The following is an 18,712-nucleotide window of genomic DNA, read 5'->3' as shown; positions in this document are numbered from 1 at the left end:
CAATGGTAGGATCCAAGCCACCTCCACATATATGCTGTCCCTAAGAGCCTGGATGGAGTCTTACAAACTGACTGTTCCAAAGCACAAAATCCAGGCAGCAATTCTCTACACATCCAAAGAAAACAAAACCAAATTTATTGTAGAGTTTTATAACTGGCTGATCATTTTTCTAAAATAATTTCTTAAGTTTTTGTAACAATGACTGCAAAGGATTCAAAGCAAAGGTGACCTCTTCCAGTATCTTGACTTCACAGGTGTTCTAGGATCTTGAGGACACTGGTATTTAAAATGTGCCTCCAGCTACTTTTGCTGTTGCTTTTTTTTAATGACACCTTCCCCAACCATTCACTTTGTTCTCTAAACCTGTCCTTCCCCTTAGCCCTTTCCACTCAATAAAACAGTTTATCATCCAAGATGCACGGGCTTGTACTTAACCTTTCTAATGAAAATTAACATGGACTGCAGTGAGCAGCAGTCTTAGTGGAAAGAATGTAAGAACAAGATACAAACTGGATGAGCACAAACTCCACAATACCCTCTAGTCTAATTCTCAAATCCTTGAACAACTATGAAGGGTAAAAACCAAACAAGGTGGCTTTACTCAGTTTCCATGTTACAACTGCCAACTTGAGTAGCAGGTATGGGAAAATCACAGCTGAAATAGTTTCTAAAAGCATTTCAGCTGTTTGATCCCCAAGCCAAGCAGTTCTCTTCAGCCTCCATGCTCACCAGTCCTTTCAGCTGACAGGCAGAGTTCATGAGAGAAAAAAACACTACATTTAACAAAATCTCAGCTATCCAGCACCTACCTGCCTTGCCAGATACAAAAATCAAAGACACCCTCTGATGGTATTCCATGTTAATGTATAAACACAACTCTTAGTCAGCTCAGGCAACACCTAGGAAGTACATATTACCAAATTCAAGTCTAATACCAACCCTAGGGAATAGCAAGAGAAAGAATTTTGGGCTGTTACCTGTTCTGATTATGGCTGTTGGCTCCCCACCATGCAGGCTGGCCCTGCTGATCGAAGGGCCGCTGATGTCTGTCCAATAAACCATCTTGTCCACGCAGTCATAAGCAACTCCAATAACAACTCTGTCCTGTTGGACAACAGGCAAGTTAGATCAGCTTAGGCTGAACAAAAGTTACTCATCAGCAGCATTAAATGATACTTTTAAGTCTCAAGCCAGTGGAAAAAAAAAATCCTTGAGGAAAGGTGGGAAATGGGGAGGAGAGGCCAAGAAAATCATCGGGCAACAGTCATTGTCAAATATCTTAGGAAAATACTTCCTGTTAAAAGTCCCTTTAAACTAGCAGACATCATTCACCATTATTTCAAAGAAGCATTGGAGACACTAGTACTGAACAGTCTGACTTGTACAGCTTCACCTGCATAGCCATCTAAAGAAAGTCCATGTTGACATTTTACTGTGTCCCTCCTTCATGTACCTTTTTCCTCCCATTCTTTCCCTATAAGGTGGAATAATGACTTCTACCAAATCTGACTTGCACTAACCAAGTCATGCATTATGGCTGCACTTCCTACATAGCACCATTTGACTCTAGAAAGTTCTAGCAAAGTAAGGTTTTAAAATAAAAGTTAGCTTAAACTACATAAATCATTGCAGTGGAAGGAGTATTCTCAGCTACAAGAAACATTTATATGTAATTTTTCAGGCAGAAAGAAGATAGGACTAGAGTTTGAGTTTAGAGTTCAAACTCCCTCCTCCAGACAAATCAAAGAGAATGTCACAGTAAAGCAGCAGCTGCAGATGGATTCCTAAGTCTGTCACTGTTGCTGCTTTTGCAACACAGCTTCTTAGAAAGATGTTACAAACCTGTGAATTAAAACAGATGCACTTATTCATCGTCCTGTGGGTTGCAAAACAATCTAAACACATCTGGTACCATTGCAAATGCACAACACAGACAACACAAAGTCAACAATGCTAGCAGAGACTGAAAGTTTCCTTTTAATTGAAAGTTCCAAGAAAGAATTGCATCTTATCTTTTGGAAGTTCTTTCCTCAAGATACTTCTAACTGATTAATTTAAGTTAGATCAAGTAAATAATGAGACTAGGTGACAAGTATTCAGAATCATGTCACCTTCAACCTTATTACACCATTTTTTATACAGCATTTTACTTTTTTTTATATTATTGCAGCAGAACTTTACATAAGGGACAAAACCTTGATTTTGCCCTTACATCACAGAAATTTATTTGATGAAGTGAATCTGTGTAATTTAGCCAGTATTTGATTTGATTATACTCAGTATAATAGGTATGTACATATATATATATAAAAAGAGAGATCAGCATGCTACTTGATATTGCCATCCATTAGAAATAAAGTAACACTGGAATGAAAACAGAATTCCTAGGCCTTGGACAAAACGAATGTGATGAAACTGCCAGTGAAAAGGCCTGGTATGTGACACAGGTGGTAGAAAAGAGAGGTTCTCAGCATCAGGAATTCATTTTCTAGGAAAAAAGGATTCTCAAGACAGTAGTAAGAAGCATGGGAAAAAGATCTACCACCCACCGGGCTTACGCATGGGGAAGGAAACAGAAAAAAAGAAGAAAGAAAAATATATGGGCAGCCAAGAAGTAGAGACAACTGACTGAAAAAAACAGGAGTAGATTAAGACTTCAGAAAAAACTTTAAGGGAGTAGGAATGGAAAAAAGGGCCTCACCACCTACAGCTATCAGAGGTCTCCTAAACTTTTATACCAGAGTCAGAAAGTCAATAGAAGTGTGAATAGAGAGGAGTTTATATGAAGAGCTGCTGGAGGCATGTGAGATTAGATTTTTGTCTTGTGATTTATTGTGAGCTATTCTTTAAAAGGAAATAATAATTTTTTCTATATCTTTGGTTTAAAGATTTTTTACTAATCAGGTCAGGAATCTTCACTAACAAATTGATGGGATACCGAGATTTTAATGAAGAGTAAAAATTGTGTTTTCAACTTAAATTATTGAGGTATGTCAACAAATAGTAGCTTTCATCTCTGATCAAGAATCTTCTAAAAAACATGGACTTAGTATAGTAAACTACTTACTGGAATATGCAAGAGTGCTTTTGCACCATTTTTCTTCATACTGTTTCCCTCTAGTGGAACATGTTCAATTTTACCGCTTTGGGCAAAAAGCAAGTGTGTTCCCGGCGGCAGAGGTACCGTGTCTGGTCGAACAGAGGGCCCAATAACAACAGGAGGAGCGGCTGTGCTCAGACCTTGTTAATAGAGAAGGAAACAGATGGGGGAAAAATTAGCTTGTACAGCACAACAAGGCTCCTTATTACTTGCAGAGACACAATTACAGTCAGACTTCTTAGAAGGAAACAGCCCTATAAGCAGACATTAATAACTATAATCAGATGCAGAAAGCTTCTGAAATTTTCCCCTTGGCTGACAGAGAAGGAGCAATTGACATAATGGGTCTTTTCATGTTTCATGCTCTGTAATTGCTCTTTGCTCTAAATGTTTAGAAAAATCTATCTTTTTTTTGCAGCTGAAGTGACCAAGACGTAGGAAGGAACATCCTTCATTTCCTGAGGCAAGTCAGCTATTACAGCTCCCAGAGGGCAGAGACTATCCGGGCCTCTCACCATTTCAAGGCAAGGAAGAAACTAGAAAATCTTCTTGTTTACCAGCTTACCACAGCTGTCCTGATGGCCTAGCTGAAGGAAAAGTGTATGTTGGGATCACTGAAGGGTATGAGACATACCACCACTGGGACAGCAGAAATCTGCATTGCTCCAAGTCACTGCTATATCTCAGGGAAGGACTAAGCCCCACATTTGGGAGATAATGCACTCAGATGGAGAGATACTCAAAAGAAACAACTGCTTCAGCCACTTACATGGTGGTCGAACTCCTGGACCGCTTCTGGTGCCATCAATCTCATTTCCATCCCTGTCCACACACCAACAATATCCACTGCCAGCATGGCACTGAGTGGGCAAGTAATTCCCATGCTCATCACACTGGGGAATGAAGTGAGCAACTCTTACATCCCTTGGGAAGAAAGCACCTCCACTGCCAAGGGCTACTTCGCGTTCATGCTGGCATTTGGTCTTTTCTACTTCTGGGATAAAAAACAACAGAACAGAACAAACCACAGTGAATATTTCTGATTTAGCTAATAACTACAGTCCATTAACAGTTAACATACGCTGACCACCTATACACAAAAATTCTTACCTCTAGTGAAACATGACACTGTTACAAATCTTGAAGGCATGTGACTTCAGAACAGCTTCAACAAGTCTGTCCTTTGTAAATGTGACACATTTGCCTTAAACTTATTTTATCTTTTACTGCCTAGTTTAAAAAAGAGCAAACAGGTCCCCTGCATCTTCCTTCATTGAAGTGTCATAAACAGAAGCTGGAAATCATGGTTGTTGTCCTTGAAGCAGATGAGCAAGAACATTCTGTATGACTTTTGACCCTGATGTCTACTCATTGGCAGTTATCCATGGGCCTCAAAATGTGACCCTACAGTGGCTGAAGGTTTTTTTGTAACACGAAAAGTCGAGATTCCCTTCAAAGCCACAAGAGAAAACCACAACATGAGACAGATGCCAAATTCTCAACAGATCTTAGGAAGTGAAGCAACTCATTGCTATGATATATATTAGGTTTTTAAAGTTCAGTTATGAAGTATGAGCATTCATTTGATTGAAGAAATGAATTGGAGGGACAGGCTGGCCACTCCCTGGTGAAGCACAGAGAAACATACCATATGCATTGGCTACACAACATGCATATTTTTATTACTGCAGAGACTACAGAGGAAATAAACTTTTCAGATGTCAGATCAGGACATTCAGGGATCTGGCTCTTTAAGTTTCAATTTTACAAAATAGTCTGAACTAAAATTTACACCTTCTAATTACCTATCATGCAGTAGGGAAAGCCATCTGCATCAATATATCTTCTAGAAGCCAAACAACATAATGAAATTAAAAGAATACAATAAAAATAATATATTTCCTTCTCCAGACAAAGAAATCTGGCTTTTTCTATACACTTGGGATTCCTGAGAGAGAAAGATGTAATTAAGGGAAAGTATCTTTTCCCTGTCAATGATTTCTACAGACATTTAGAAATACTTAGTGCAAACTGTCTGCTGAAGAGTCTTTAACATTACATTTCCATTTTTTCCTTTCCTTGTTTTCACACTGCCTGATGGACAGGATTAGTTCTGTGTGGCTCAGACTAGACTGACCCCAGCTGAGCAAAAAGCTAATCCCATGCATCTCCAGACTGTTGTGTAAATCTATGTTCTGTAAAAAAGAAGCGAGGTTTTTATTAATATTTAAACTAGTTATGCAAGCAAAAGCTTTGGACAAGTTTCATGCACCTGGACATAATTAGAGAAATATAAATGACTGGAGAACAGCTCACTGAACAACTGAAATATTTGGCATTGGTTTTAATGTGGGTGGTGGAGAGCCTTGAATCAACCTACAAAACCAGGCCCTGTGGAAAAGCCTCATTATCTGTCTCAGATTTTGTTTTCATGTATTCAGTGTCCTATGCAATATGCAGGTAAAAGAAATGTTGATTTCAGTAAACAGATGGTTTTGACACGGGGTTTTTTATTCTAAACTCTCATTATAGGCACTACTCATAGGAGAAAGCAGGGGGAACACAGAGTATTGATAAACTACCCCCCACGCACATTTTTGTCCAGTGCAGAAAAAATTCATAGTTGCATTCCTATCAGCTTTGAGAAACATTAACTCCTCCTCAGTAGGATATAAAAACAAAAGTAGAAACTGTTCCTTTTCTCCTTCACATTGGAAACTCATAAAAACAGGGTATATTCCAACATGTTACAATTTTTAAATCAATATCTTATATGAATTATGGAAAGGAGGGTGTATACACTCCCAGATAGGAGCCAGTGGTTACACATAAAATATGTTGGTGTTGCTGGTGACTTGAAATATCAATATCTGTTCAAATTTCAAGACAATGTTCACATTAATATCTGCAGATTTTACTCAGGAATTCTGATAGTATTTTTAAAGAGAACTTATCTTGCAGTGTTCAAGACCAGTCTCACAAATGGTCTGCATATGCACTTAACAGCACTAAAGTCAAGAGACTTGTAAAAAAAAATAATTTCAAAATTAGTACTGAATTTCTAGAAGGCAGAGCATATGATTGGTTCTTCCTAAAAATCCATCAATGCTGAATTTTTACTTGCATAAAAGTATATGCAAATATCCTATTGTCACTCACTTTTAGGAATAATTGTGTATTTTACTATTTCTTTGCTCATGAAAATCACTTACATTAATAATCACTTTATTAATAGTATCAAGTACAATAAGTAATCTATGTTAAACAGACATTCTGAAAAGAAATATAGCCAGGGTTACCAAGTTCATCTGTACTGACTCAGTAATTTTAACCTGTCTTTCAACATTTTGTTTTGCCTCCCTAATATGAATTTAACCAATATTACAATTTATAAACCAGTTATAAGTGACTAAATGAAAGGATAGTTCAACTAAACACTCAGAATCCATTCTCATTTTTCATTCCTTACCTCTGAATCATGGCTAGGATTACTATGTTTAGAGTTGGGAAGCACCTAAAGAAGCATGAGTTGAAAGCCAGTCCAGTGTAGCTTGTGCAACAATGAAGGCACAATGATCTTGGATACAGACGACAGTGGGTTGGAATAAATAGTCTGCTTACACTGCTTATACAAGCCTTATACTCAGTGGGGTTAGGAGAAGATGCTCTGATTTTGCAGGTTTAAAACTGCAATAATTAACTCTCTGAAATTAGTCTAGCTACGACAGAGTTTGAAAGATGAGATGGACACAACAAATAAAGCACATTTCCTGCCTTGATAAGCTAACAGCACAAGCTAGACAAAGTGGGTAACAAGAAAGGGCACATTTTCAGATAGCACAAGGGCTACTTTGTAAGCCAGCATCCAGACACAAACCTAAGAGAGTGTAAATTTCCTTCACTACAGCAGCCTAAATGTGTTTTTTAAATGAGCCTGCCTTTAACATAAATACTGTAGTATTTCATCCAGTCAAGACTCTTCAAAGATACAGAGCAATTAGCATTAGGAGAATTCTCTGGTCTCATGGCTGGCACGAAGGAAAAGTCCATTAAATACAACTGGTAGTGCCAAGAGCAAATAACACCTACCTGGTGTAATGGTGCTGTTGCATCTACTACTGCACCTGATTGTAGAAAATGGAAAACAAGCCATGCCTGTTTCAATGCTCCATATACAGGGATAACTAGCCCTGATTTTCAGGAGATTCTTGCCATTCTTGAAACCCACAATCGAAAGGCAAGACAAATGATCATGTCAATGATGATAAAAATGGTATACACCAGGATTAGCTCATTCTGCCAGAGATGAAACAACTAGTAAAAGCAGGACCTTGGTAATTGTTGGTGGTGAAGAAAAGCAGGGGTGACATCAGCTTTTCATTAACAGCAGGATCAGATTACAGTATTTTTCAGTGTATGCATTTAAACATTAATAATCAGCATTTGCTGTAAAATTAAATAAAACCCCATCCTCACTGGGTTTTGGTACAGTTGATGCTTGACTGCTGAAGATAATACACTGACCTAATAGCTTCGTGTTTTCCTATGGTGCTCTATTTATGCCCACAGGACTTTATCAATTTTGAAATGGTTTTTCATTTGCATTTAATTTGTCAAACAATTAAAAACTGAAAGAAATAGTTTGAGTCAGAAGTAAAATGTCACAAAGTAGTGGTATCTTTAGTAAATTCCCATATTACATATTACATTATTTCCATTAGTCTTGCCTTTAAATTTCCCTATTAAGAAATTTAATTCCATCATTTGGTTTCTGGGAGAAGATAATACAACCATAGGTTGCATCACTTGTGGAAGTGAAACAGGCCACATGAGAAGGACAGGATGTAAATGTAAAGTCACACTTCTTGGAATAAACTGTGTAGACAAACCTCTAAAGATAGACTAATCTTTGAAACTACAACCCAAAAAAACTATCAGCAGGTCACAGCTCAGTGCTATAGGGATTGTGAAAGGGTATTAAAAAGAATTCAGCATATACACAGGGAATATACAGGCACAGAGAAGAATATGAGTCTGGGGAGTCGATTCAAGAAATACTGCATCCAGCTCTGGCAACCACAGTTCAAAAGAACAGTGAGAAATTGAAATGAGTGTACAGAAAAATGCTTGTAAGATAGAAGCTGTAGAGCAGAACAGAGAACAAAGGCACGATGAAGAATTTGTGTCCTGCAGAACACAATACGATTCAGACTAGATACATAGAATGATGCATGCTGAACTTCAGCTAGATGTATATCCTTCTTCAGAAGGAGCAATTTGTATTTGATGAGTATTAAACATTTTTTTTTCTGTTGATTAATGAATTACCAGTAGAAATCTGGATTTTAAAAGTGACTGAAATAGACTGTGGAATTTATAAAAATGAAAATGGAAGTAGCATGAATATGGAAAGATGAGGATAAAAACATGCACATACACATTTCTCACATGTGTGAAGAAAGAAACAGATTGGAAAAAACCAAACTAAAGCCATATACAAATATTCAAAGTATTTTTTAGTCATAGAGGATTGCTCTTGTAGCAGCAATGTAAAAAATTATTTATGACTTCTCTTAAAAAAGGTGGAATCTGAGTAAAAGAATGAGAAACTAAGATGTATGGACTTCTCTTATTCAAAGACTTAAACTGGCATTTTTAATTGATGTCCTCAGATGTTGGAGAAAAAAAATAATTAAAAACCCGAATGAAAAAGCTTTCCTTTGTCCTTTTATTTTCCTTTGTAATTCCTCACTTACAGTTTTGTCCTGGTAAGTGTGTTTCTCATGTGAAACCAGTTGCACACAGATGATCAGAGAATAGCTCTTAACAGCTCCTAGTTCCAAGAATCCAGGCTTGTTTCTGTTTAGTAAACAGTGTCTGGGGTCTGCAGGGGTAGAAACACTCAGACATCTGGTTTTTTTGAAATGGAAAAATGAAGCGTGAGGAAATAATGAAGTACAGACTTTCTTAATGGCTGGGAGCAGCAGGACATTCCAGCATCATTAACTCTTTCATTAACCTGCCAGTTCACTCCTGCAGACATTCCCATGTGTGTGACTCAAATCCATTTTTCTTGTTAGTCTACTTGTTTCAAGAGTTGCCATTGGTATTTAACAGTAGGTTTCATATAATCATAAAGACACCAAACAAGCAAGTAATTGTACACATGGGTTGGAACAGAGAACAGCAAAAAGAACTGAGTATTTGGATGAATGAAACTTTCCATGTTATTAACAACCAGGAAAAACTTCAGTTACTACATTGAGGCTTATTAGATCAAAACCTTAGTGGGTAAAAAGGGGGAGAAAAGGACTCTAATTATAGATGAATACAATACAGCTTCCTCTGCAATCTCCATTCTGAAGCAGCTTTACAAATCGTGCTAGAGTAAACTAAACTACTTTTGTGAGGCTTCAGAAAGCATCGTTTGTTTCTGTCCTTGGCAATGATTGACTGATGTATCTATCCATTCTAGAAGCACTAAACTTTTAGTAACAGATGACACCCCAAAGGCAGCTATTGTTCTATTAACTCTAAGAAGGGAGCAATCACTCAGTTGTAAACATTGCCATTGCTGCAGACTAGCTGAGCAACACAGATACTTTGTACTTCAATCACAATTCAGCAAAAGTGAGACTTCTTATCTATTCAGATTTTTTTTTAACTGCTCAGATCATTTAATTAGCAGAGGTAATTGATACATTTCTAAAAGCCTGTCTTCTACAGGTAATATGAAACCGTGTTTAAAAAAAATTATCAGTGAGGCATGTATGGACACTAACAAAACCTGGCAGATCTCTACCCACTAAAACAGTGGATACAAAACCTTTAAAAATGTTTTGTTACTACTGTTAAAATTGTGACGTGAAAAAATCCCCATTCAAGACACAATTGTGTTGAGCACAGAAAGTTACACGAAGCGTACAGGATAAGGGGGAAGAAGTTGCTACAAAAGTTACTACAAAATAATACCACGTGCTTAGCAATTTAGTAGATACTAACCACCGCATAAGAAAAGGTGTTAAGAATAACACAAAAAACCCTCTACTTAAGTAAATCATCACATATACTCAGAAGAAATTAATTGTGTCCTTGTAACAAAGTTAATTGGTTGATTGCAAATATCAGTCTACCAAACCACCTGTTTCATCTACAAAGGGCATGTGGCAGACATGAAAGCAATGTCTTTGCCACTACAATTCTGCCTGAAGAACTGGAAGCTTTAAGGTTTGATTTGCTTCAAGTTATTCACATCAAGTTCCTCCTCTAGGAGAAATAATTTTGTTTTTATCAGCTGGATAGTTAGCCAAATATTTTGACACAGATCATAAACAACAGTTATTTCCTCATTCATCTGGCACTAAAATGAAAATACACACGATAATCATGCATGAAATGTTAGCTAAAAAATATATTAAAAGACTGACAAAGTGGTGAAAGCTACGCCTCAGAATCAAACACTTCAAAACCTTCTGAAATTTACCTATGATATAAATATCTACAAGCATTGGGTGATTTTACATAATGCATTACTTTACATAATGCACATGGTGAAGTGTCATGTAAATATGATCTAAAACTAGAATCAGCTTTGCGATTATTTTTTTTTTTTCTTTCCTCTGTACAATCCTTTGCCTTTTGGTTTCAAAAGCTGAGCATCCAATTGTGGGGGTAAAAAAAGTCAGAAATTCAGAATTAGGGAATATAGAGGCAAAATAAAAATATTAAGGTTCAAGTAGTAATATCATGCCACACACACAAGCATTTTGAAGCAATCACCTCCACTATTAAAAAAAACCAACAAAACAACCCAGCCAAAACACCCAAACCCTTTTCTTTCATTTTGGCCCTAGGATATTCTTGTTACTCTTGATTGTACAGTTTGAGTTTCAGTCTATTGAGAAATGCCTAACAGCAAGAATCTCAGAGGAAAAAGAATTGAATTTGAATATAAACTGAGAAGTTAGGCTTTATTTCCTGAATGAAAAATTCACCATCTACAAAACCTGAGTGCTGTCCCATAGGCTTACCATGATGTTGAATTAAAATAAAATAACAAGAATACTTTATGTTCCAATGTTCCTTCCTCTTTTTTTTTTTTTTTTACCATACCTTCAAGATGAGTTTTAAACCTCAAGCCTCAAAGTACCATGGAGAAACGAAAGTGTGAGGTTAAAGAACTTTCCCCTGAATAGAGAATAAGATGGATAAACACAGAAACAAGTGCCAGCTGGACACTGTAGTCTTTCTAGGCAACAGGCTGTATGTGGCATGGGCATCTAGATCTCACTACAGACAAGAGCCTCGTGACTTTGGTATCATTTTTCACTTTTCTCCTGTAAATATTGAGTTCATTTGCATTGCCAACAATTCCAGAGATTTTATGGTGATTACTGAGTATGCAAACCAAATCACCCCTGTGGTCAAATCTTTACACAAGGCAACTTCAAAAGATAGTATCAGCTTGGGGCTGAAAACTGCTGAGGATAGAATAAACAAAACATAAAATGGGGCACTGAACAGGATATCATGAAAAAGTGATAGCATAAAAAAAAAAAGATACAGTTTTGACACAACCTTGGTAAAGTCCTAAAATTGAATGACTTGAGAAGAATAAAGACACAAATATGGCAGTAGGCACTGTGTTTCAGAAGGAAACTAAATTAAGATATATATCCTCCAAATCCCAAATTATATTTCTGGTCCAATTTTCAAGAACTATAGAATTTTACCTCCTAACACACATCGGAAACCATCCCCACGATAACCTGCCTTGCAGCGGCAGCTGAAGGACCCAGGAGTGTTGTAGCAGAAAGCATCTGGATGACAGTGACCCTGTTGACATTCATCTACATCTGTAAAAGAAAAGATCAGTCTCAGGTGACTGTTCTCCTTCTGATGGACAAATCACAGTGATGAAATTAAGTACAAACCTGCCACATTTTCAGGCTCCTATTTTAGGGTATCTGATTAGACATACAGAGAGTTCTTTGGAAATACATCTAGTACAGAAATGAAAGAGAGATAAAAAAAGGGGCTAAGGTTCAGCTCTTTAGGTGTTTCAGGTATCCCAGGGCTCTCCTATTCCAAAGGGTAATAGACATTATTAACTCACACAGTATTTTAGACATATATGTCCATTTTTCCCAAAGAAGTGACTTAACATAGCAAGAGAAGTAGAGCTTGGCTAGCCATGTTCCCAACATGTAGTTAGGTAAAGCTGGTCCCCCACTGCACTCAGACTGACATGAATGCAAATTTTTTTACATAGTCTGAGCATTTTGTTTCACCTCCTTAGTGATTTAAACAATACAGTGCAAACAGTTGCAGCAGACAAAGGTCTGTAGGTGCAACTACTGCAATTTCTGCACTTATCTTGGACCCTCTATAGACCAAACATTGAAGAGTAAATTCAAAAGTGAGAAGAGGAAAAAAGAAATGCTTAATAAAACAATTCCTGCCTGAGGGACTCAGACTATGCAGTTTCCTACTTGAGATGATAAGTAGGTATAGGACACAGCAAAGACCAGCCCAGTAGCACAATGGGAGTATAAAATAATATTTTATTTTACCCACAATAAATGGTGCTACCCACCCTCACAGGCACGCCCATCTCCGGAGAAGCCAGGGAGGCACGTGCAGACGTAGGCGGACCCTCCGGTGTACACACACTGAGCACGCTGAGGGATGTCACAGTTGTGTGTGCCCCTCTGGCAGTGGTTTACCACATACTCCACAGCTGCAGGTTAAATGTGTAAGAGAGGAGATGAAAATCTGAACATTCCTTCATATAGTCTAAGCCTCATAGTAAGTTCATACATTAGAACAACATCTGTGAAAGATTGCAGAAGAGAAAGGAAACAAGGAACTGAGGGGTTTTTGCTCTGGGAGTTAGGATTTATTTTCTTTTTTTCCTCCTGAAATCTCCCCTTTTGGTGTTGTTAAATCTTATTAATGCTTTACAATGAATTGACTGTCCTCAGCACCTCACAGGGGCCTGTTAATATTGAATGGGGCAGAAAGGCTACCATAGTGACAGATCCTAATATCAATATTGGCTTTGTTTATGAAAAGTAGTCCTGAATGAAGAAATGTAAGGCATCTCATAGAGCTACCTCACATGTTAGCTAAGTGGCAAGTTCACTGCACTGGGAATTATTTAGAAGACCTGCTACAATAACCTAGAACTGACCCAGGGCTGCTGTCAATTGGCAACAAACTGGAGCTGTGACTCACTCAATTGGAGATAAACACATTTGTCAACTACTGGAGAGATCTGGGACCACACCTGCAGCTTTTCATAACTCTCTCATGTTGACAGCTGTGGCTCTGAAGGCACCACACTACTTTGTACATAAATTGTTTCAGGAAGTTGCTGGAGCTCTGCCTAACCTGTTATGTCAGAGAACAGCAAAGGAAACCATGATACTTGAAATAGGAAGAGGTAAAATACTCAAAAAATTTTGGGACTGAAAATAGGGTGTCCAGTGAGTACACCTGAGAACAGACTTCCAGCTATTCTAGCAGAGGCTGCTGTAACACTGAGGCTGTCTTTACACAATTATGACAAGGATTTGACAGGGGGCCAAGACAAGACTCTACAATGTTCATTTCATCACAGCTGGAAACTACCACAGTGTCAGCAGGGAAATAAAAAATCTTCTATCTGCCATATCTGAAAACATTAGTTTTTTTTTCTGTTTCTCTAGAGGAAATGACATCATTGTTAGAATCATTAATATCTTTATTTGATGAAGTAAATTTTGGATTAAAAAGAAATTCATTAAGTACAGTATTATAAATATGAAAGGTAAGAGTTTGAGCTCAAAGGGAGTCCCCAGGCCTTTCTGTTTCTCATCCTACAAATAGATTTATTTACAACTCTTATAAAGCTACCCAGTGAATCACACAGCTGGTATGAAAAAAAGTGCTGGTTCCAAAAAAGCTGAGTCAGAACTGGTATCCCAGAGCAACTCATAAAAGCATGGAGGGTTGCTGTTGCCCTTCTGGGGTTCAAATTCTCTGTAGGTTTTAAGACTCTCTACTGTGAAAAGATTACCATTTATTAACATTTATTTTCAATCTGTTGGGAACTTAGAGCTTATCTTTTCTCTCTTCAGCCTTAAAAATGCAATTTGGTTCTGGCTGAAGGAAGGGATCAAACTGAAATCCTTCAAGCTGGGCAAGGAATTACTTGGCACTTGCTAAAAGTGGAACATCAGCTTCATGGGAAAGTGGTAAAATGAAGCTGGTGAGGTCATGGCTGGAGCAAAGAATGTTCCCTTTCAGGTCCAAGTCACAAAAGTGCAGTGTTGGACGTAACAGAAGGAACATAAAGCTGCTCTTCCACATCTCACCCTGTCCCTTCCAGTGGCCTTGGTAGAAGGAGCTACTTTTTCTGACTGTTCCGCAACAAAGAGACTTAGGGTGCACTGTGACTTAAGGAACAGACATGAATTGTAATTCTTACTGGAGCAGAGAAATTTGGCTTCTGATGGAGTGCAATACACAGCATGCAAAGTCACAAACGCAAGGAAAATAATGCAACTCTCTGCTGTAAGGTGAAGACTCCTCAGTCTTTGCTGAAGAACAGTCTTGACTATAATGAGCAGCAACCTGGATGCATTAACTGATCAAAGGGTAGCTAAACTTCCACCACAAAGCTGTCACAACAGAAGCAAAAAATCCTCAGTTGTTATCACTTCTTTCCAAAACAAAGAGGAATTTCCAGCCGTACTGGAAGCATAAGGCTTCCAGCCATACTGGAAGAGGGTGTAGAGGTTTTGTTGGTACAGATAAAAATTCTAACAAGGAAAAAAAAAAAAACCCATCAAAAAACCTAATCTCCATCCTATCCTGACAGTTGCAGCTTTGGAGGTAGAGTCATTATTCCTCTTTTGTTTGTTGTCATTATACCTCTTCTATCTACATTTGTGGAGTCCTTTTTCCAAAAGGAATTTCTACAACTTGAGTGAAAAACAGGGCAAAGCAGGAAAAGATATCCCTAGACAACCTTAGTCTAGCAAATACAGATTAACTCAGGCTTCCTCCAGAAAAAAAGAAATTAAATTACAGAAAAATAAACTATTTCAGTGACAACTACTGAATTTTATATTTAATGATTCATTAGAAATGAGCTAAGAGCCAAATTGTAGAGATTTTAACAGTGAAGTGATCTGCAGCTACAATTCCTTTTCATCATGATAAATTATCACTTTAGAATAAGTCAGCAATAGCCAAGACACACTGGTTTAGAACTGTGCACTATCTTGTCCAAGGGATGAATCTGTAACTGAAACCTCATCTGATAATTTGAATTCTGGATTAGACATAAGAAACAAAACACAAACTCCTAAAAAATCTGAAAGCACGGCACTTAGAAAATGCAGAAAAACCTGGTAATCATGAGCTGCAGTACAAACTCCTGATTTCCACTCAAATTAAAAATCAGCACAGATTGTGAAGCACTGTCTTCTGTCCCTGTGGGATGGATCACTGCTCAAAGGCTGGTGGGCAACGTTTTCAAGAAACATGAAACTTACCAACACAAGTCCGACCATCTGCTGCAAACTGGTATCCCTCAAAACACTCGCAGCGGTAGGTTCCCGGCTGGTTGTTGCAGTCTGCATTACTGCCACACAGCCCTGGCTGCTCTGAACACTCATCAATATCTAGGGTATTAAAAGGATCTTGGTTATCACAAAAATGCATTTAATAGAGATGCCAGGAAAACAGAAACTCGGGCACTCTAGGTTAATAGCAGTCTTCTGTACTTAGGCCACAGCTTGGATAGATCATACCTCTCAAGAGTTATTAATAACCTGAAAATAAGTTTTGACCTAACTGTGTCCTCAGCTAATCTGCACCAAAAAGAAGAAAACAAACCAGGAGTTCTATCATGGAGTAGGTACAGAAAATTGCAGAGGAAAGAGGAGCCAAAGAAAATTCAGCCCTAGGTGATCAGAAGCAATGATAACTACTGGGGGAGCATGAACTCTAGGAAAGGCTTCCCCTTTCATCATCCATACACATCTCTAATCCACTGCTGCCCAACTCACAGCATCAGAGGACTGGAAGGGATAGTGTGATGCTGTTGATTTCATTTGCAAGTTGATTATAAGGTTACAGTGGAAGGAGAGTTGTGCTTTGGGTTTTAAAAACCCCCAAAACATTTTAAGGTAATAGGAATGACACATTACATTAACAAACACTTTCACTTCATGAAAACCAGTATTTGTGCTGATTGCAAGGCAAAACCCAAATGCACTAGGAATACAGAGCTAGGCAGAACTGGGAAATATGAGACTTTTTGAACAGAAATGTATTTTCAAAGTAGATCATGAAAAATATGATTTCATTGAATGGCACATATCTGTGCTCTGTCCACACGTGCATTTCCTATTTCTCATCTCCCTTGAGAATTTTTAACCTACTTGACTCATTTTAACCAGAGCTTCCATTACAGTAAATTTCTCACAACAAAGTTACCACATGTTTTATAAAAAGCTGAACTGGGTGGGAAAGATGTTTTGCAAGATAGGAAAACATACTCTTCAAGACAGTCAAACTTGCTTGCTTTGATTATTGAGATAAATCCATCACCCAGCAGCCTTCTAACCTTAAAACCAGCCTCTCAGGGCAGTTCATTTTGCTGGAATGGCTAGTCCTGAGGGTCAATATACACCAAAGAAAATAAATTCTGCATAAGCTTTCATTTTGCAATGAATTGAAGTCTTCTGATACCGTAACAAACATGTCCATCTCCACGGAAGCCAATTGAACATTCACAGAAGAAACGATTCCCAGTTCCTGGACGGCACATGGCGTTGGTGTCACAGTTATGAGTGCCAGTGTAGCAAGGATTCCGGTTAATATCAGCAGAACCATCTGGCAAGAGAGACCATATTTAGCCTTGATGACTCTGTCCAAGCAATAGCACCCAGTTAAGGACCGGAAGGAGGTTGCTCATAACACACATTAAACAAGGAAACACACTTTTTTGCATCAGGAAGAAAGGATGATATGCAGATGATATGCAGGTGATATCTTGGACACGTATTTAATAGCACTGATATTCCTTGTTACTTGAACAAAGGACTACTGAATTTAAAAAGAGCCACAAAAACCTCTCTAAAGAACAAGACAGAAAGAAAATTAATTTTCCAGTCACTGACACTAGGCTCAAAACATTATTCTTAACAGTTTGGTTTATTCATTTTAATTAGCAGAACTTTATTTTGTAACAAACAAAAGTGAGCACAGCCTGGTTTTATGCTCATCTGGTGTGCATTTTCAAATTGTCTCTTCGCTTTCTTTCTGATGATAGTGCAAGCTTGGAGAGCTCATCCAAAAAAATACCTTTCATAAGCAGCCTACAATTCAAAGATAAAATGCCAAGTTTCAAGATAAATTATAGAAACTCCTCCATGGTAAATCTCTTTCCCTTCATTTGCTCTCTTCTCTGATAATGTGCCCCTCCCCTTAAAAATTAATAGAGGAACTACAAATTAGGTAAAGATACATAACATACTCCATTCATCCAGGTGGGAATAGATTCTAGGTGGTGTATTGAGAGTACTTCAAAGAATTAGACATAAACCCCCGTGAATTTCAAGAACAGAGCATCCCTTAAAGACTCCCTCTAGTAAAAATACAAATTTTTAACAGTCCCTTTTCTCTCTTTCACTGGTGGATCTGGACTGCCACCAAATAACAAAATTAATTCATTTAATTCATTAACACCCAGCTAGGGCAAGCTGAACAAAAATGGATGACTGCTCTTAATTGCTCACCAAAGAGAAAAAGCAAAGTTTGCAATTGATACGTACCACTGATGGGGCCAATGGAATTACTCATGGCATATCGCAGGATCTGCTCGTCTCTGTTGTACAGGACAAACACACTGTCCACCGAGAGCTGCTGAGTGGCAGGAGCAGAATGAGGGGAGTCATCATGGATGCATTCGTCAAAGGAGATGGTCTGGCGCCACTGATAGGCACCCGTGTACGTGGAAGCAACTCCATCTCTTTCTGGCTCTGTCACTGTGTACTCCCTCGAGGATGATGAAGTGATCACTACGACATGACAGCAAACACACTGATCAGAGCAGAGATCAAAGCACACTGTCAAATGCTGTCTGTAGACTTGGGATGCAGTCTGTGTAGTGCAAATGGGAATTTCAAAGGCTAGAGACTGTGAAAGTGGATGCATTTCCATGCAAAGGAGCAAGCACTAATATGCTTACTCTGTTCTCAGGTATCACAGCTTTGAGAAATGAACCATTTGATTTATTTTGACTTTTTTAAAAATTTAACTTTGCCTTGTGGATTTCCAAGTAATGAAAAGAAAATTAAACTCAGCAAACTCAGAGGTTCCTTTAATTGGATTTATATAATGGATCTCCAAGCTAAGAACAACAGCCATCTCACCAGCCTGAAGTACACCCACTTTTAGTTCATTGCAGGCTATTAGCCTTGGATTTTCAGAGGGTGCAGAAACTGCATGTCTGAGAGCTTCTGTATGCTTCACAACAGTTTTCTATATTGGGAAAAATTGTGAACAAAACTCTTCAAAAGATCTGGGCTTGTGGATCCTCCCACCAAACAGAAAGGT

The 18,712-nt window shown here is 38.1% G+C and overlaps 1 protein-coding gene across 1 annotated transcript in view; it reads right to left on the bottom strand.

Annotated features, from left to right (window-relative positions):
- The window catches only part of NID1 (nidogen 1), a 42,845-nt gene that overhangs the window by 9,744 nt on the left and 14,389 nt on the right, over positions 1–18,712 (bottom strand). Inside the window, exons 8-15 of the mRNA XM_023923851.2 lie at positions 17,929–18,174; positions 16,844–16,987; positions 15,643–15,771; positions 12,696–12,839; positions 11,833–11,955; positions 3,870–4,094; positions 3,068–3,240; positions 978–1,104 (exon numbers count right to left, since the gene is read on the bottom strand). Of these exons, the coding sequence (XP_023779619.2) occupies positions 978–1,104; positions 3,068–3,240; positions 3,870–4,094; positions 11,833–11,955; positions 12,696–12,839; positions 15,643–15,771; positions 16,844–16,987; positions 17,929–18,174 (1,311 nt within the window). The remainder of the gene's footprint in view (positions 1–977; positions 1,105–3,067; positions 3,241–3,869; positions 4,095–11,832; positions 11,956–12,695; positions 12,840–15,642; positions 15,772–16,843; positions 16,988–17,928; positions 18,175–18,712) is intronic.

The sequence above is a fragment of the Cyanistes caeruleus genome, chromosome 2 (genome assembly GCF_971803275.1).
Source record: "Cyanistes caeruleus chromosome 2, bCyaCae1.hap1.1, whole genome shotgun sequence".
In the NCBI taxonomy this organism is placed as follows: Eukaryota; Metazoa; Chordata; class Aves; order Passeriformes; family Paridae; genus Cyanistes; species Cyanistes caeruleus.
Note: the sequence above shows the minus strand (reverse complement) of the source record. Positions and strands in the feature narration are given on the sequence as shown.